Genomic DNA, 21,027 nt, shown 5'->3' with positions numbered 1-21,027 from the left:
GATTGAATGTGTTGATCGCGTAACTACTGCATAGCATTCCTGAGAGAACAGCACACAACTTGAGTAAAAGAAGGAATAATTTGATGGGACATATCTCGAGGCATGTAGGAATAGTTACGTTGGAAATATAAGTGGGAGACGGACAAAAATTGTAGAGTGAGACTGAGGTTTGGATACAGCAGACAGTTTCAAACGGATATAGGTTGAAATAGTTACGCACAACGCTGATGACAGCATACACTCTTTAGTATCAGTAGTCGGAAGTCAGTAAGTAGCTAAGCAGAAGCGAACTTACAAGTTTGACGTAACCCTGAGTGTCCAGCAGGAGGTTCTCGGGCTTGAGGTCCCGGTATATGATGCCTCGGGCGTGCAGGTACTCAAACGCTTCGACGACGCAGGCTGTGACGAAACGAGTCGTATGATCGTCGAAGCAGCCTCTGTCCCTGAGAATGGTCCACACCTCGCCTCCCAAGCAAGCCTCCAGCAGCATGTACACGTACTTGGAGTCCCGGAACGTCCGGTACAACCTGGAAAACAAAAATACGCGTAAGACCGGTAGCTGCTGCACTGGATGAAGCCCAGTTCTGTGTCCCATCGATTTCGACGAGCTGTGGTGTAGATACTGGACGGAATTTGGGTCACATAGCTTTCAGTTTCTAAAAAAAATGGATGTCAAATGTTATAGCGCAGAATCTGTTTGCGATTGGGTGAATACAAAGAAATTCTGATTGTGACTATCACGCAAGCAACCCAAAAATTTCCGATAAAACGAAATGTTAGTGAGTGAGGAGGGTAGCGTTGCCAACTAGAGCGGTGACTTATTGTTCAAATTAAAATCAACTCTCTTGTGCATCGGTACGACTCGCCCTTTATAAAAGGACATTTTCTCATCTACAAATTAATGAAAGCAGTAGCGAAATTTATTTGCTGCTATATTAAATCTTAAGAACTTCATAATGATTAATAGCTGGCATCGGCTGCAAAGAAATTGTTTTCGATATTTTGTACGCCAGGCTGGTACCGGTTCATACGCGCATCTTCAGCGACAAACTACAGACGACAAGTCAGAGTATTAAAACATTAGGTTGGTGGGTAAGTTCGCAGCGTTTTTGTTTTGAGTGTTGGTATTCCTGTTGTTGTGGCTTTATTTATCGACTGCCATTTATAATTTGCGGCTCACTGTTGCTATTTGAGTTTACATATTGCCATTTTGTCATTCAGAGATAGTGAGTGGAGCTGCGGACGCTAGAAAACGCAGTGCCAAGTGGAAAATCGGAACATTTCAGACATGTTCTTCTGTTTGAGTTTAATAGAGAGGAGACAGCAGCGGAGGCAGCTGGAAACATATGCACCGTATATGGGGATAATGCCATAGGACACAGCAAGAAATGGTTTTCTTATTTTAAAGATGATCTTTTGACACTAATGATTCTCCAAGTTCAGGAAGACATTCGGGGTTTGATGAAGATCGTTTAAACGCTTTAATCTACAATGATTCACGGCAGTGTACTGAGAACTAGCAAATGTTATGAACTATGATCATTCCACCATCCTGCGGCATTTGCATGGAGTGGGGAAGGTTCAAAAATCGGCTGTATGGGTACCGCATGCTCTAGGCCAAAATCCCAAAAATCATCAATGACCATATGTGCATCTCTGTTTGCTCGTCATCAATTGACTCGTGAACAACATCGACCGTTCTTTCCCGCATCGTTACTGGTGACCAGAAATGGTATCGTATGCTAAAATAAAGAAAAGAAAGGAATGTTTGAGCCCAAACGAAACAGCGACTCTCCGTACGACGACCTGTGCACATCCATAAAAGATAATGTGGTGCGTCTGGTGGAACAGCGACGATGTAGAGGTCTACAAATTACTTCACCGGGGGTGTAACCGTCACTGCTGACATTTGTTGCCAACAACTGAGACGCCTTGAAGACGCATTCCAAGAACAACGACCAGGAAGACTGCGTGAAGTGATGCTATTCCACGATAACGCCCTCCAATATCCTGATAGACTGACGAAAAACGCTATACAGGAGTTGGGTTGGAAAGTCATTCCGCACCTACCTTGGTCACCTGATCTCGCGTCCTCATATTGTCGCCTTTTCCACTCTGTCGAACAACCCTTAAGGAACTTCCTTTCCGGATGAAAATGTGTTCCGAACTTGGCTCTTCTAGTTCTTTGCCTCAAAGCCACGTGACTTCTATAGTCGGGGAACGGAAAGTTACACCAGCTTTGGCAGATTGTTGTAAATGGTGACAGAGAATGTATATTATGTGTCTATGTTGTGTTTATTGTTGTGTTTATTAAACTTACGGAAAAACGCTACGAACTTGTGCACCAACCCAACATAAATAGTTGATTTCCTAAGTAACTTGGTCAACGGCTTTGAAAAATATCTTGCTAAGGAAGAGACTAAATTTTGTCATCAACAAAGGGAAAAAAATTTCTGCGTACGTGATTAAGAACTTTAACAACAAGTTTGATCTTCGTTCACATAATGTTTCCTGTTTCTTTTGTCAAAACAATCCTTTTCTTAGGGAATTTGAACATGTAAAAGTTAGGGGAAGTGAAGATGTAAAAGCGAAAAGAGGAGAGGGAGCAGCAGAGAGCGAGCGAATGAGCGAGCGAGAGAAAGAGAGAGCGTACCAATAATTGCATAAAACTTTTAGGTGTTCTGTCTTCTAATTTAGTTTACAGTAAAACACATAAATTTCGCCGCAGCTTTCATTCTCCTACCAAGGAATATAATCATCTGCAACAGTTGACGTTCGAACGTACACGCGCAGAAGTTGCCTCTAGTCTAGTCTCATGCCAAGCCATATACCACTTGGCCACTGCCGTGGTTGACAGCGACGTCCTTACATAAGTATATTTGCAAAAAAACAAATAATTCGTTAATTACTGGGAATTACTGATTGATATAAATAAAATTTCCCTACTTTTCGAGTGTTCTAACCATTCCTGCTGGTCCGAAACGGATTCTGCGTCATAGATTTGAACTCGATTTATTTGTAAGCGTAAGCTTAGTGACCTCAACTCTTTCACAGAGATTACTTGAGTAGTCTGCTGAAGCTTGACGAAATCGGTTGGCTGCTGGTCTGACCTCTCCTTATAAACTCTCGTAGTTACATTTTACTGACGTCCTGATTCATTACGGATACCTGCAAATGAAGGGGCTGCGGCAGCTCATCATGATGTTCTTCTCGCTGTAAATGTGCTCCTGCTGCTGCGTGTCGACGATGTGCTGCTTCTTGAGACACTTGAGCGCGAACGTGAGGCTCCTGTCGTACATGTACTGCACCAGCTCGACGCGCCCGAATCCCCCGACACCAAGAGTGGCGATCACGTCCAGGTCGTCCAGCCGGATGTAGTCGTACTCTGGAAAACACACGTCTCTACATTACAATGCCATAAGCCAACTGTAGCAACAAAGGAAACACTGTCTAGAACATCGTATGATTTTGTCAGCTACTGTTTTGAAATCACTGAGAAACGGCGGAAAAACATGTTCACGTTTTAGAAATATCGAAATTCTCTAAATATCGTACATTTAAAGACGTCCAAGTTGGAAAGTATACTTTGAGAAGATTTACGGTTTCTCGGAAGACGTTAAGCCAAATCGTAATTAGAATACAGTGCAAGAAGTTGACGGACGAGCTAAAGCTCTTAGGGCGCACTCTTCAGTCGCAACCTCCCTGCAATCTGAGAAGCTAATATCACCATACCTCTCTGGCAAGGTAAACAAAATATCAACGATTCTTCCAGCTACCGCCCAATCCGCTTGCTCTCCCACGCGATGAAAATTCTTGTGCAAGTTTACAGCACTCTCCTTGGGAAGCATCATCTAAATTCTCGCATATCAGTATATTTTTGTCAAGAGTGCAAATGCAGTTTATGTAGCCAGCCTCTTTAAGGAAAACGCCGATAAAAGAATCTGACAGTACATCTGGAATTTAAGGACCTCGAGAAAGCCTTCATCAGGGCCCCTCTTGAACTCCTCAGGAAAACGCGTCGCGACCATAATATTCTAGAGACATACGTGCGATGTATCAAGCCTTTATTTTGTAACGTTATGAATGCTGTTCACTATTAGCCGAAATGTCACCCAATTTTCCAATCATTGTTAGTGTGCACCAAGTATTTGCGCTCTTACCCCTCCTATTCACCCTGTTTGTGGACATAGTGGTCGCGGATACTCAGACACCCTGTTCGAGGATGACGTTATAAAATCCGCGCTGTAAGGTGGATGAAGACGAACAGACCAGTGTAGTTTTGTGAGCTCCTCTGGGTACGCGGACTTGCGTTACGCCTTACGTTGTCATGGTGAAGGAGAAGTACGTTTGCATTTTGGTGTTGGCAAGCACGCTGAAGTCGTCTCTTCTGATTCCTGAGAGCAACACAATGCACTTCAGAGTAGGTCGTTGCACCGCGAAGGAGGACATTGAACAGAATAACCCGTTCAGAGCCCCAGAAGACTGTCGCCATGACTTACACTGTTCGACGGTGCGGCATTGAAGAAGTGCAATACCGGCCCCCTTTCGATTGCCGTTTATTTTCCGATTCGAAGTGATGAACCCATGTTTCGTCACCTGTGATGTTCGACAGTAAATTGTCACGGTCAGTCTCGTGACGCGCAACCAGTTCCGCACAGGTGGGCCCTCGTTGCTCTTTATGATCTTGTGTTATGCGGAGAGGAACGCAGCGGACACACAACTGTGAGTACCCCAGCTGGTGTACGAGTGTGTCAGCAAATACAGACGTCCAGTTATGCAGCGGGGTGTTTGATTGTGATCCGTCAATCACCTCGAATGAGAGTGTCTGCACGTTCCAACATAGGAGCTGTCACATTTGTGTGCGACCGACCGGGGCGAGGGAGATAGGACAGGTTTGCGCGTCCTTGTTACGATGATAACAGACGTGTCGCCCAAATCCTCGCCGTGCCTTGGTTCACTGCCAGTTACAGACGCCATTTTGAAGCCTACATATAGAGCCGCCACCGTGAAACTGTAGGAGCTGACGCCGGAATATTCCACGATGTCACGCAACAAATTCCGCCTTTTGTCAAATGAAATTGGCGGAGGAAAAGAAAATGTATTGGCTTACCTATAGAACAAACCCTCCCAAAACGTATCACCCATAAAAGTACACAGCTTAAGTACCTAAACTTTCTAATAATTTCGTCTGGTTTGACGAACACAGATGCTCCAGTTATGCAGGGGGGTGTTTGGCTGAAATGGCGTCAAGCTACTGGATAGTTGTTTGAGGACGAAGTACAGAACTATCTTTAGACGAAAGTTTGTAGATCCTTCGTTCGCCGTGTTAACCTGTAGAGCTCAGAACGTTCAGCAGCAACAACAAAATACGAACACGTGCTTTCACGGAAAGAAGACGGAAATGATGCCCTCGTTCATGGATGTCACCAGGCTGGACCACACGAAAAGCGAACCAGTAAGGGAATGGGTGGGAGTGAGAGCAACCACGTCCTACGTGGTTTACGTCTACATCTACATCTACAGCTACATCCACAGTCCGCAGGCCACGTTACGGTGTGTCGTAAGGCGGTCATTTTGTGCCAGTGCCAATTCCCTCTTTACCAGTTCCCGTTGCGAATGGTGCGCGTGACGAACGGTCGAATCTCTGTAATCTTATCTTCATAGTCTTTTAGCGAAATATACGGAGGGAAAAACAACATTTGCGTTGACTCTTCTTCGATGGAGCTCTTTAAGAATTCTAACAGTGAACCACACGGTGATGCACAAAACCTCCCTCGTAGCGTCTGCCACTGAGGTTTGGCAAGCACCTGTGTGCCGGTTTCGCGCCTACTAAAGCAACTTGTTACGAAACACACTGTTCTTCTTTGGATCTTCCATATTCCTCTATCAGTCGTATCGGCTCTGGGTCCCAGATTCAAGAGCAGTACTCTAATATCGGTCGAACAAGGACTTGCCAGTTACTTCTTTCGTGTACGGGCCACACTTCCTGAAGATTCTTAAAACTATCACCTGACTTCCCTACAATGAGGCCTATGTCATCGTTCCACATTAAATCACTGCATACGCAAACTTCCATATACACTATGTGATGAAAAGGTATCCGGACACCCCCCCCCCCCCCCCCCAAAAGCCGGCCTGGGTAGCCGAGCGGTTCTAGGCGCTACAGTCTGGAACCGCAAGACCGCTATGGTCGCAGGTTCGAATCCTGCCTCGGGCATGGATGTGTGTGATGTCCTTAGGTTAGTTAGGTTTAAGTAGTTCTAAGTTCTAAGGGACTGATAACCTCAGAAGTTAAGTCCCATAGTGCTCAGAGCCATTTGAGCCTTTTTTTTTTTGACACCCCGCAAAACATACGTTTTTCATGTTAGGTGTATTTCGCTGCCACCTACTGCCAGGTACTCCATATCAGCGACCTCAGTAGTCATTAGACATCGTAAGAGAGCAGAATGGGGCGCTCCGTGGAACTCACGGACTTTGAACGTGGTCAGGTGATTGGGTGTCACTTGCGTCATACGTCTGTACGTGAGATTTTGACACTCCTAAACATCGCTAGGTACACTGTTCCCGATGTGATAGTGAAGTGGAAACGTGAAGGGACGCGTACAGCACAAAAGCGTATAGACCGACCTCGTCTGTTGACTGACAGAGACCGCCGACATTTGAAGATTCAAAATGGTTCAAATGGCTCTGAGCACTATGGGACTCAACTGCTGTGGTCATAAGTCCCCTAGAGCTTAGAACTACTTAAACCTAACTAACCTAAGGACATCACACACATCCATGCCCGAGGCAGGATTCGAACCTGCGACCGTAGCGGTCGTGCGGTTCCAGACTGTAGCGCCTTTAACCACTCGGCCACTCCAGCTGGCGACATTTGAAGAGGGTCGTAATGTGTAACAGGCAGACATTTATCCGGACCATCACACAGGAATTCTAACCTGCATCAGGATCCACTGCAAGTACTATGACAGTTAGGCGTGAGGTGAGAAAACTTGGATCTCATGGTCGACAGGCTGCTCATAAGCCACACATCACGCCGGTAAATGCCATATGACGCCTTGGACCATTGGACAGTGGAAAAACGATGTGTGGAGTGACGAATCACGGTACACAGTGTGTCGATCCAATGGCAGGGCGTGGGTGTGGTGAAAGGCTGCTGAACGTCATCTGCTAGCGTGTGTAGTGGCAACAGTAAAATTCGGAGGCGGTGGAGATATGGTGTGGTCATGTTTTTCATGGAAGGGGCTTGCACCTGTTCTCGTTTTTCGTGGCGCTATCACAGCACAGGCCTACATTGATGTTTTAAGCAACTTCTTCCTTCCCACTGCTGAAGAGCAATTCGGGGATGCCGACTGCATCTTTCAACACGATCGAGCACCTGTTCATAATGCACGACCTGTGGCGGAGTGGTTACACGACAATAACATCCCTGTAATGGACTGGCCTGCAGAGAGTCCTGACCTGAATCCTATAGAATACCTTTGGTAGGTTTTGGAACGCCGACTTCGTGCCACGCCTCACCGACCGACATCGACACCTCTCCTCAGTGCAGTGCTCCGTGAAGAATGAGCTTCCATTCCCCAAGAAACCTGATCGAACACATGCCTGCGAGAGTGGAAGCTGTCATAAAGGCTAAGAGAGGGCATGAAGGAGTGTGGGGAACTTCCTAGCCGTCATGGTGCCCTGCACGAGCTCCACTGGACCCACAGATGCGCAAGTGAATGTTCCCCAGGGCATAATGTAGCCATCGCCAGCCTGTTCCCGCCCCGCAGTCCAGGTGGCAAGGAGCCGTTCCCCTGGAAGACGACCGATTCGCGCCCTCTCACCGGCATGATGAAGAAGGTATCGGAATTCATCAGAACATGCAACCCTCTGCCACTGCGCCAACGTTCAGTGCCAACGTGCACGTGTCCATTTCAGTCCTAGTTGCCAATGTCGCGGTGTTAAAACTGGTGCATGCATGGGTCGTTGGGTGCGGAGGCCCATCGTTAGGAGTGTTTGGTGCTCTGTGTGGTCAGACACACGTGTACTCTGCCGATCATTAAAGTTTGATGTTAGTTCCGCCAGTTCCTCGCCTGTCCTGGTTTAAATAGAAAAATTGTCCAGCCTACGATGTCCGACGTTTATAATGAGGGATGATCGCGCAACCTCACGACATCTGGGCGTGATTTCACCTTGGTTTCGCCACGTGTTGAAGGCACTCACTCACCACAGCACTCCTCGAACATCCGACAAGTCCCGCAGTTTCCGAAATGTTCGTGCCGAGCCTCCGAGCCATCACAGTCTGCCCTCGGTCAAACTCAGATGATCGCGCGCCTTCCCATTCTACACACGGACAGCACGCTCACTGATAGTACATGTACCATGATTGTTTCCGACTAGCAGTCGTTCCTTGCCAAGTGATGCTGCTATCGCCTGGACGGGCTTACACCGATAGCAAATCGGCGGTCCTTATGTTCTGGCTGATCAGGGTATATTGCAATGCCTGCAAAAATGATATAGGAACTAATTTCTGGAACACTTCCGTAGACTAGTACATAACCTCAAACTCAGGGGCATATTTTAAAAGGACGGTACAATTTATGCGCCCACTGATGCAACTTAGGAAACCAGATTATTAAATTGTAGGCTGCTTAGAGATGTTCAGAGAATGAAGTGTAGTATATTTTACTCAGAATTAGCGTTATTAAAATCAGATACCACCACTACAGTTGAGGATGGCAAGATTCAATCAATTTTGTACCTTTGTTAACTGTAACAAATGAAATCTCAAAAGGTGTGCAGCTCTCTCCTACAGCTTCAAATCCAAGGATCCGACCAACAGAGATTTGTGATAGTAAGGGAACCAAGGAAGCGGTCTTCACAACAATGCAGGACACATACTAGGGAAGAATAAGATTCTTTCACTTCAGTTTAATCGCGATCAACGAGCATGAAATGGTTCAAATGGCTCTGAGCACTATAGGACTTAACTTCTGTGGTCATCAATCCCCTAGAACTTAGAACTACTTAAACCTAACTAACCTAAGGACATCACACACATCCATGCCCGAGGCAGGATTCGAACCTGCGGTTCCAGACTGAAGCGCCTTTAACCGCGCGGCCACACCGGCCGGCACGAGCATGAAGAGAGGTAGCCTGTTGTGCTGAGTAATTTTACTTAGGGAAACTTTTTCTACATCTAGATCATCTACATCTACATTTATATTCCGCAAGCCACCCTACGGTGTATGGCGGAGGGCACTTTACGTGCCACTGCATTACCTCCCTTTCATGTTATCGCGTATGGTTCGCTGGAAGAGCGACTGCCGGAAAGCATCTGTGTGGGCTCGAATCTCTCTAATTTTACAATAGTGATCTCCTCGGGAGTTATAAGTAGCAATATATTCGATACCTCATCCAGAAACGCACCCTCTCGAGACCTGTACAGCAAGCTACACCGCGATGCAGAGCGCCTCTCTTGCAGAGTCTGCCACTTGAGTTTGCTAAACATCTCCGTAACGCTATCACGCTTACCAAATAATCCTGTGACGAAACGCGCCGCTCTTCTTTGGATCTTCTCTATCTCCTCTGTCAAGCCGACCTGGTACGGATCCCACACTGATGAGCAATACTTAAATATAGGCCGAACGAGCGTTTTGTAAGACACCTCCTTTGTTGATGGACTACATTTTTTAAGGACTCTCCCAATGAACCTCAACCTGGCACCCGTCTTACCAACAATTAATTTTATATGATCATTCCACTTTAAATCGTTCCGTAGGCATACTCCCAGACATTTTACAGAAGTAACTGCTACCAGTGTTTGTTCCGCTATCATATAATCATACAATAAAGGATCCTTCTTTCTATGTGTTCGCAATAGATTACACTTGTCTATGTTAAGGGTCAGTTGCCACTCCCTGCGCCAAGAGCCTATCCGCTGCAGATCTTCCTGCATTTCGCTGCAATTACTTATGCTGCAACTTCTCTGTATACTACAGCATCATCCGCGAAAAGCAGCGAGGCTCACGTACTGCTCCACAAATGCCAACAGTGAAAGCAACGGAGATTGTAATTGAGCGGTCGAGCCCTTGCTAACACACTCACCCGCCTCGACGTCGGCGTAGAGACTGAAGGAGCTGGAGGGCCTGGAGAGGCCGCGCGTCTCGTCGCCGTAGTCCTTCTCGTGCAGCTCGCTGAGGTCTCCGATGAGCTGGATGAAGGAGTCCCTGTCGAGCGTGAGGCACTCGACGCCGGGCGGCAGCGCGATCACGCTGGCCGTGCGGCAGTCCTCCTTGAGCAGCGCCTGCTCGCCGAAGTAGTCGCCGCGCTCCAGCGTGCGGATCTCCTCGTCCTCGCGCCGGCCCGCCAGCCGCTGCGTCACCTTCACGCAGCCGCCGCTGATGATGAAGAACGTGTCCCCGCTCGCGCCTTGCCGTATGATGTGCGCTCCGGCCGGGTAGAACTCCTGACGAGTCGATCGTAACAAAAAAATTCGTCACAATCAAAAACGCTGTGGTGTGTGATGTAGCAGATTTTAGTCTGAGGTAAGGCATAACTAATGACTAAGCAGTTGAACGGAATGGACAGTGTCTTGAAAGGAGGGTATAAGATTAACATCAACAAAAGCAAAACGAGGGTAATGGAATGTAGTCCAATTAAGTCGGCTGATGCTGAGGGAATTAGATTAGGAAATGAGGTACTTAAAGTAGTAAAGGAGTTTTGCTATTTGGGGAGCAAAATAACTGATGATGGTCGAAGTAGAGAGGATATAAAATGTAGACTGTCAATGGCAAGGAAGGCGTTTCTGAAGAAGAGAAATTTGTTAACATCCAGTATTGATTTAAGTGTTAGGAAGTCGTTTCTGAAAGTATTTGTATGGAGTGTAGCCATGTATGGAAGTGAAACATGGAAGATAAATAGTTTAGACAAGAAGAGAATAGAAGCTTTTCAATTGTGGTGCTACAGAAGAATGCTGAAGATTAGATGGGTAGATCACATAACTAATGAGGAGGTATTGAATAGAATTGGGGAGAAGAGGAGTTTGTGGCACAACTTGACTAGAAGAAGGGATCAATTGGTAGGACATGTTCTGAGGCATCAAGGGATCACCAATTTACTATTGGAGGGCAGCGTGGAGGGTAAAAATCGTAGACGGAGACCAAGAGATGAATACACTAAGCAGAATCAGAAGGATGTAGGTTGCAGTAAGTACTGGGAGATGAAGAAGCTTGCACAGGATAGAGAAGCATGGAGATCTGCATCAAACCAGTCTCAGGACTGAAGACCACAACAACAACAAGCTGTGGTGCACTATACGAGTAAAAACAGACTGCATGGCAATCGCCCATTACAACTCTAAAAGCATGCAGATACTATCTAGGTGGAGTTTAAAATTTTAGAAAGCGTTCTATCAATGGAGCGTAAACAGCGATGTTAAAATTCAGCAAACCACTCTCGATCGCAACAGAAGAGTATTTAAATTGGCAACAGATTTCAGTTTACAATTTAGACATCTTCAGGGTGTAATTACCATCATGGTGGCAGGTAGCAGTGGACAGAGCAATAGCCGTAAGAGTACGGCCGTCAACTACTTGGTCCTGAAGATGTTCTAAATTATAGACCGAAACCATGTGCCAACATAAATAAACTTCTGTTGAGTTCGAGGCTGTTTTACTGAATTTTTAAAATCCAGGTAGTTAATGTAGGGCAACTTTTGACGTCATAAGCCTTTCGACTCTTGGATGGTTAAAATGACTCTAAGCACTATGGGAGTTAATATGTCATGTCATCAGTCCCCTAGACTTAGAACTACACTACTAGCCATTAAAATTGCTAAACCAACAAGAAATGCAGATGATAAGCGGGTATTCAATGGACAAATATATTATTCTAGAACTGACATGTGATTACATTTTCACGCAATTTGGGTGCATAGATTCTGAGAAATCAGTACCCAGAACAACCACCTCTGGCCGTAATAACGGCCTTGATACGCCTGGGCATTGAGTCAAACAGAGCTTGGATGGCGTGTACAGGTACAGCTGCCCATGCAGCTTCAACTCGATACCACACTTCATCAAGAGTAGTGACTGGCGTATTGTGACGAGCCAGTTGCTCGGCCACCATTGACCAGACGTTTGCAGTTGGTGAGAGACCTGGAGAATGTGCTGACCAGGACAGCAGTCGAACATTTTCTGTATCCAGAAAGGCCCATTAAGGACCTGCAACATGCAGTCGTGAATTATCCTGCTGAAATGTAGGGTTTCGCAGGGATCGAATGAAGGGTAGAGCCACGGGTCGTAACACATCTGAAATGTAACGTCCACTGTTCAAAGTGCCGTCAATGCGAATAAGAGGTGACCGAGACGTGTAACCAATGGCACCCCACACCATCACGCCAGGTGATACGCCAGTATGGCGATGACGAATACACGCTTCCAATGTGCGTTCACCGCGATGTCGCCAAACACGGATGCGACCATCATGAAGTTGTAAACAGAACCTGGATGCATGTGAAAAAATGACGTTTTGTCATTCGTGCACCCAGCTTCATCGTTGAGTACACTTTCGCAGGCGCTCCTGCCTGTGATGCAGCGTCAAGGGTAACCGCAGCCATGGTCTCCGAGCTGCTGGAAGCGTCGTCGAACTGTTCGTGCAGATGGTTGTCTTGAAAACGTCCCCAGGGATCGAGACGTGGCTGCACGATCCGTTACAGTCATGCGGATAAGATGCCTGTCATCTTGACTGCTAGTGATACGAGGCCGTTGGGATCCAGCACGGCGTTCCATAGTACCCTCCTGAACCCACCGATTCCATATTCTGCTAACAGTCATTGGATCTCGACCAACGCGAGCGGCAATGTCGCGATACGATAAACCGGAATCGTGATAGGCTACTATCCGACCTTTATCAAAGTCGGAAACGTGATGGTACGCATTTCTCCTCCTTACACGAGGCATCACAACAACGTTTCACCAGGCAACGCCGGTCAACTGCTGTTTGTGTATGAGAAATCGGTTGGAAACTTTCCTTATGTCAGCACGTCGTAGGTGTCGCCACCGGCGCCAACCTTGTGTGAATGCTCTGAAAAGCTAATCATTTGCATATCACAGCATTTTCTTCCTGTCGGTTATATTTCGCGTCTGTAGCACGTCATCTTCGCGGTGTAGCAATTTTAATGGCCAGTAGTGTACTTAAAGCTAACTAACCTAAAGACATCACACACATCAACGTCCGAGGCAATATTCGAACCTGAGACCGTAGCAGCAGGGCGGTTCCGGACTGAAACGTCTAGAACCACTCGGCCACAGCGGCCGGCACTCTTGGATGCTGTCAGACATCTTTTGCGATATTATGATAATTTTTTCATTACTACATAACTACACTATCTGATAATAATTATCCGGACACTTCTAAGTAAATCGGAATTAACCACTAGACGTTAAGAGAGGAGTACTCGCCAGTACAAAAGGAGGAAAAAGGAATTGTGCTGCCAGTAGAGAAGCTCTGACAGCAGAATGGGTCGGTTATTGAGTTCATTGTCTTCGAACGTGACTAGTCACTGGATATCACCTGAGTGACAAAACCATCACAGAAACTTCAACTCTCTCAAAGTTGCACAAGCCGACTGTTGGTGATGTGAAGGTGTAGTGTAGAAGTGAAAGAACAACCAACAATGACGTACGGAGCAGGCTGTGTTACGGAATGTGGGTGTTTTTCTGGATTAGGGTGTTATCCCCTTATTGCGCTTAAGAAAACGCAAAACACGAAAAGTTACGAACATATTTTACAGCAGTGGGTACTGAATGCAGTAGAGGAACATTGTGGAGACGATGATGGTTTGTATGAGCATGACACTGAACCCTATCATAAAGCGGAATCTGTAAGGACAATAACACTTATATCGACTAGCTTGGCCAGTGTCCCGAGCTGAACCTAATGCAACACTTTGGAATCAAGACCACACGGATGTCGTGTACTGATCATCGAGCTTCGCGGAAGGAGTGACTTGTCACTTCCAAAGTCCTGCCAGCATCAACCTAGCGCAATGAGTGTGTGTAGGAAACCAAAAAGAATGGGGCAGAATGGTGGAGCAGGTTCTCATAAGCCACACATTCATGGTATCAGTATTAAGCGACACCACTGCACAGTGAATGATTCGAAAGAAGTGATTTGTAGGGATGAATTTCGCTACCCTGTGGCAATCAGATGAAGGTGTTTGGGTTTGGCTAATGCCTCGAGAATGCTACCTGCCATCGTGTGTAATGCCAACAATGACGTACGGAGCAGGCTCTGTTACGGAATGGGGGTGTTTTTCTGGATTAGGGTGTTATCCCCTTATTGTGCTTAAGAAAACGCAAAACACGAAAAGTTACGAACATATTTTACAGCGGTGGGTACTGAATGCAGTAGAGGAACATTGTGGAGACGATGATGGTTTGTATGAGCATGACACTGAACCCTGTCATAAAGCGGAATCTGTAAGGACAATAACACTTATATAGACTAGCTTGGCCAGTGTCCCGAGCTGAACCTAATGCAACACTTTGGAATCAGAACGTCCACTTCCCTCCAGAGTCCAGCGTCCAAGATCATTTCCATCTCTGTTTTTGGCTCCTGAGGCAGAATGGGCGGCCACTGCTCCACAGTCATTCGCACACTCATTGAAAGTGTCCCCAAAAGATTTTAAGACGTTATAAAGGGGAAGGTTAACACATCCCATATTAATGTCCACTGAGGAGTTTCCGAGTACCTTTGATGAGTTAGTGTACTACACCCAGCATCCTCTACGATGTGTTTCATAGACTTTGTCTTTGCTGTTTTACCCCTCTGCTACTCTTCCAGCGCCAAGTTAATTAATTCTGGATGCCGTAGCGGATGTCCCACTAACATATCCTTACTTCTGGAATGTGCCTTCCGCAGGTATCTTTCTCCATGTACTCTTTTTAGTGTCCCTTCATTTCGTCCTTTATCTAACTTAATTTTTAACATTACTCAATAGTAGCACACTTCGAAAGCTTCCAGTTACTTCTTCTCTGGGTTTCCAGTGCTCCATATTTAACTTCCATGTACACTACTGGCCATTAAAATTGCTACACCGCGAAGATGACGTGTTACAGACGCGAAATTTAACCGACAGGAAGAAAATGCTGTGATATGCAAATGATTAGCTTTTCAGAGCATTCACAAGGTTGGCGCCGGTGGCGACACCTACAACGTGCTGACATGAGGAAAGTTTCCAACCGATTTCTCATACACAAACAGCAGTTGACCGGCGTTGGCTGGTGAAACGTTGTTGTGATGCCTCGTGTAAGGAGGAGAAATGCGTACCATCACGTTCCCGACTTTGATAAAGGTCGGATAGTAGCTTATCACGATTGCGGTTTATCGTATCGCGACATTTCCGCTCGCGTTGGTCGAGATCCAATGACTGTTAGCAGAATAAGGAATCGGTGGGTTCAGGAGGGTACTATTGAACGCCGTGCTGGATCCCAACGGCCTCGTATCACTAGCAGTCGAGATGACATGCATCTTATACGCATGGCTGTAACGGATCGTGCAGCCACGTCTCGATCCCTGAGTCAACAGATGGGGACGTTTGCAAGACAACAATCATCTGCACGAACAGTTCGGCGACGTTTTTTAGACTATGGCTGCGGTTACCTTTGACGCTGCATCACAGATAGGAGCGCCTGCGGTGGTGTACTCAACGACGAAACATGGGTGCACGAATGGAAAAACGTCATTTTTTGGGATGAATCCAGGTTCTGTTTACAACTTCATGATGGTCGCATCCGTGTTTGGCGACATCGCGGTGAACGCACATTGGAAGCGTGTATTCGTCATCGCCATACTGGCGTATCACCTGGCGTGGTGGTATGGGGTGCCATTGGTTACACGTCTCGGTCACCTCTTGTTCGCATTGACGGCACTTTGAACAGTGGACGTTACATTTCAGATGTGTTACTACCCGCGGCTCTACGCTTCATTCGATCCCTGCGAAACCCTACATTTCAGCAGGATAATGCACGACCGCATGTTGCAGGTACTGTTCGGGACTTCCTGGATACAGAAAATGTTCGACTGCTGCCCTGGCCAGCACATTCTCCAGAGCTCTCACCAATTGAAAACGTCTGGTCAATGGTGACCGAGCAACTGGCTCGTCACAATACGCCAGTCACTGCTCTTGATGAAGTGTGGTATCGTGTTGAAGCTGCATGGGCAGCTGTACCTGTACACGCCATCCAAGCTCTGTTTGACTCAATGCCCAGGCGTATCAAGGCATTAAATTACGGCCAGAGGTGGTTGTTCTGGGTACTGATTTCTCAGGATCTATGCACCCAAATTGCGTGAAAGTGTAAACACATGTCAGTTCTAGTATAATATATTTGTCCAATGAATATCCGTTTATCATATGCATTTCTTCTTGGTGTAGCAATTTTAATGGCCATTAGTGTAATACCGTGCTCCAGACGTACACATTGAGGAACTTCTCCCTCAATTATCTATCAATATCTGATACCAGCAGAGCTCTTTTATTGAAGAAAGCCTTCTTTACCTCAACAGATCCACTTCTGATGTCTGTCTTTCTTCAGCCTTTCCGTGTAATCTTAACTCTACAAAGAACAAGCCTTTCACCTTTTCCACTATTGAGTGTCTTCCAGCTTTGACAATGAGCCATTCCTTATTCTCTTTACTACTTTGAAAGTAGTATAAAGTAAAAATATCGCACCGGCCAGAGTGGCTGTGCGGTTCTAGGCGCTACAGTCTGGAGCCGAGCGACCGCTACGGTCGCAGGTTAGAATCCTGCCTCGGGCATGGATGTGTGTGATGTCCTTAGGTTAGTTAGGTTTAATTAGTTCTAAGTTCTAGGCGACTGATGACCTCAGAAGTTAAGTCGCATAGTGCTCAGAGCCATTTGAACCATTTTTTTAAAAATATCGCAACACGTCGTTATTCATCGCTATGGAGATGATTACTTTTCGGTATCAAGAAGGCGAAATACTTCATGCTTCAGGAATAATGTAACAGTAGCCGTACCACAAGTCTGAGCGTTATCGAACTGTAAGTTTATTAAGCCAGAGTTGCAAAATACTAACACGAATTATCTGTAGAGGCCTAGAACAACTGGCAGAAGCCGAGCTTGGGGAAGATCAATTTGGAATCCGGAGAATTGCAGAAGCACGCTAGGCTATACTGACCCTATGACTTATCTTAACCGATGGACTAAAGAAGTATAAACACACGTACACAGCATTTGAAGGTTTAGAAATAAAAATACGTTGACGGGCATACATGCTTTCAAATTCTGAAGTTATCATGGATAAAATGCAAGGAGCAATAAGCAATCTACAACGTTTGCAGAGAAATGACTGCAGTTATACGAGTCGAAGGAAATGAAAATGTAGAAGGAAGCGAGACAGCGTTGCAGCCTTCTCTAAACGTCATTCCGTCTGTACATAGCGCAGGCAGTTAAGGAAACCAAGGAGAAATTTGACACAGGGATTAATGCTAGGGAAGAAGTAACAACTTACTGTTGGATGATGACATTGCACATCTCAGCAACGGATCTGGATGATTGGTTGAACGATTAAACATGCCTCTTTTAAAGAAGAAGACCTTATAAGTTATAGTGAGACACATTGTTCGTTGTCTATTTAATTTTTTTGGTTCGCTAGTCTTATGACTGGTTTTTTGCGACCTGCCTCAATATTCTCTCCTGTGTCAGCTGTTCATCTCAGAGTAGTACTTACACGCAACGTCCTCACTCCATTGCCATATATTTTGCTGTTGTGTATTTATTTGCTACTTTTGTCCCTGTAGTTCCATGTAAGTAATACCCTGATGTCTTAATACAAGTCCTATGATCATATCCTTTTTTCTAGTTAATGTTCCCTATATGGTTTTTTCATCGCTAATTCAGCGACGAATATCCTCATTTCTTATCCGATTAGTTAACTTAATCTTCATCATCCTTCCGCAGCATCTGAAACGTTTAGATTCTCTTCTTTTTGTTTCACAGAGTAAGTTTTGTTTACATACAATTCTTACTTCTATACAATTCTGGGTTTCAGGGGAACGTCCTCGGAAATTTCTGTCTTAAATTTAGGTTTATGTTTGATAGTAGTGGACTTCTTTTGATGAGGACCGCTGCCTTGAACGAGCTAATCTGCTTCTTGTGTCCTTTTTAACACTTTCGTAGTGCATTTTGTTCCTTCCACAGTAGCAGATTACTTCAGGTCTTGCAGTTAGTAGTCTCCAGTTTTGATAAATTTATCACTAATTTCATTTCTGCTACTACTCAATAGTATCGTCTCTGATATATTCACAATTCATATTCTGTCCTCTGTAGACTATTTATTCCATTACACGTGTTCTACAATTGTCCTTCACTTTCATATAGAAGAACAATGTCATCAACAAATCTTGTCATTGATATCATTTCACCCTGAATTTTAATCCCACTTCTGAATCTTTCTTTTATTTCCTTCATTTAGTCCTTGAAGTGCAGATTGGATGGAGGAAGAAAAAAACCGCATCACTCTCTGAGGCTGTTTTTATTCCGAACACGTTTCCCTTTGTCTTACAATCTAGTTGTTCTCTCTTGGTTCTTGTGCCTATTGTATATTCCTACTACATGTAGTGTAGACCGTGGTCTAGGGGTAGCCGGCACAGTAGCTCAGCGTGTTCGGTCAGAGAGTAATGTGCCCTCTGTAATAAAAAAAACTGAGTTGACAGATCAACAACGAACTTAAATCGATGTCTTACGACGTCCGCCTCGAGCAGATGCACGAACTAAAGCGAACAAAACGAAAATAAAAAAAGGGGTAGGGTCTTTGATTCATAATCAAAATGTATTCGGTCCCGGGTTCGATCCCCGCCACTGCCTAAATTTTGATAAATAATCAGCATTGGCGGCCGAAGACTTCCGGCATAAGAAGTCAGCCTCATTCTGCCAACGGCCTTGTCAAAGCGGGCGGAGGAGCGGATAGAGGTTCAGGGCACTCTCTTGTCCTAGGGGTGGGAAATTGCCCCTAAAGGCGGAAGAATCAGCAATGATCAACGACATGAGGATGCAGAAGGCAATGGAAACCACTGTATTAAAGACACGTAACGTGTATCCACAGGACATGTGGCCTATATTTGAAGAAGTGTCATGATGATCTCTCCATTGGCAAAAGATTCCGGAATAGTTCCCCAATCGGATCTCCGGGAGGGGACTGCCAAGGGGGAGGTTACCATGAGAAAAGATTGAATAATCAACGAAAGGATAACGTTCTACGAGTCGGGGCGTGGAATGTCAGAAGCTTGAACGTGGTAGGGAAACTAGAAAATCTGAAAAGGAAAATGCAAAGGCTCAATCTAGATATAGTAGGGGTCATTGAAGTGAAGTGGAAGGAAGACAAGGATTTCTGGTCAGATGAGTATCGGGTAATATCAACAGCAGCAGAAAATGGTATAACAGGTGTAGGATTCATTATGAATAGGAAGGTAGGGCAGAGGGTGTGTTACTGTGAACAGTTCAGTGACCGGGTTGTTCTAATCAGAATCGACAGCAGACCAACACCGACAACGATAGTTCAGGTATACATGCCGACGTCGCAAGCTGAAGATGAACAGATAGAGAAAGTGTATGAGGATATTGAAAGGGTAATGCAGCATGTAAAGGGGGACGATAATCTAATAGTCATGAGCGACTGGAATGCAGTTGTAGGGGAAGGAGTAGAAGAAAAGGTTACAGGAGAATATGGGCTTGGGACAAGGAATGAAAGAGGAGAAAGACTAACTGAGTTCTGTAACAAGTTTCAGCTAGTAATAGCGAATACCCTGTTCAAGAATCACAAGAGGAGGAGGTATACTTGGAAAAGGCTGGGAGATACGGGAAGATTTCAATTAGATTACATCATGGTCAGACAGAGATTCCGAAATCAGATACTGGACTGTAAGGCGTACCCAGGAGCAGATATAGACTCAGGTCACAATATAGTAGTGATGAAGAGTAGGCTGAAGTTCAAGACATTAGTCAGGAAGAATCAATACGCAAAGAAGTGGGGTACGGAAGTACTAAGGAATGACGAGATACGTTTGAAGTTCTCTAACGCTATAGATACAGCAATAAGGAATAGCGCAGTAGTCAGTACAGTTGAAGAGGAATGGACATCTCTAAAAAGGGCCATCACAGAAGTTGGGAAGGAAAACATAGGTACAAAGAAGGTAGCTGCGAAGAAACCATGGGTAACAGAAGAAATACTTCAGCTGATTGATGAAAGGAGGAAGTACAAACATGTTCCGGGAAAATCAGGAATACAGAAATACAAGTCGCTGAGGAATGAAATAAATAGGAAGTGCAGGGAAGCTAAGACGAAATGGCTGCAGGAAAAATGTGAAGACATCGAAAAAGATATGATTGTCGGAAGGAAAGTCAAAACAACCTTTGGTGACATTAAAAGCAACGGTGGTAACATTAAGAGTGCAACGGGAATTCCACTGTTAAATGCAGAGGAGAGAGCAGATAGGTGGAAAGAATACATTGAAAGCCTCTATGAGGGTGAAGATTTGTCTGATGTGATAGAAGAAGAAACAGGAGTCGATTTAGAAGAGATAGGGTATCCAGTATTAGAATCGGAATTTAAAAGAGCTTTGGAGGACTTACGGTCAAAAAGGCAGAAGGGATAGATAACATTCCATCAGAATTTCTAAAATAATTGGGGGAAGTGGCAACAAAACGACTATTCACGTTGGTGTGTACAATATATGAGTCTGTCGACATACCATCTGACTTTCGGAAAAGCATCATCCACACAATTCCGAAGACGGCAAGAGCTGACAAGTGCGAGAATTATCGCACAATCAGCTTAACTGCTCATGCATCGAAGCAGCTTACAAGAATAATATACAGAAGAATGGAAAAGAAAATGGAGAATGCGCTAGGTGACGATCAGTTTGGCTTTAGGAAAAGTAAAGGGACGAGAGAGGCAATTCTGACGTTACGGCTAATAATGGAAGCAAGGCTAAAGAAAAATAGGATTTGTCGACCTGGAA

General features: G+C 45.3%; 1 protein-coding gene across 3 annotated transcripts in view; it reads right to left on the bottom strand.

Moving 5' to 3' along the window:
- The window catches only part of LOC126475817 (cGMP-dependent protein kinase, isozyme 1), a 578,889-nt gene that overhangs the window by 60,150 nt on the left and 497,712 nt on the right, over positions 1-21,027 (bottom strand). For all 3 annotated transcript variants that reach the window (XM_050103496.1, XM_050103494.1, XM_050103495.1), the window contains exons 6-8: positions 10,090-10,450; positions 3,169-3,385; positions 296-527 (exon numbers count right to left, since the gene is read on the bottom strand). In XM_050103496.1, the coding sequence (XP_049959453.1) occupies positions 296-527; positions 3,169-3,385; positions 10,090-10,450 (810 nt within the window). The remainder of the gene's footprint in view (positions 1-295; positions 528-3,168; positions 3,386-10,089; positions 10,451-21,027) is intronic.

The sequence above is a fragment of the Schistocerca serialis genome, chromosome 1, assembly GCF_023864345.2.
Source record: "Schistocerca serialis cubense isolate TAMUIC-IGC-003099 chromosome 1, iqSchSeri2.2, whole genome shotgun sequence".
Taxonomy (NCBI): domain Eukaryota; kingdom Metazoa; phylum Arthropoda; class Insecta; order Orthoptera; family Acrididae; genus Schistocerca; species Schistocerca serialis.
The sequence above is the reverse complement of the archived record's forward strand: the minus strand, read 5'-3'. Positions and strand labels throughout refer to the sequence as shown.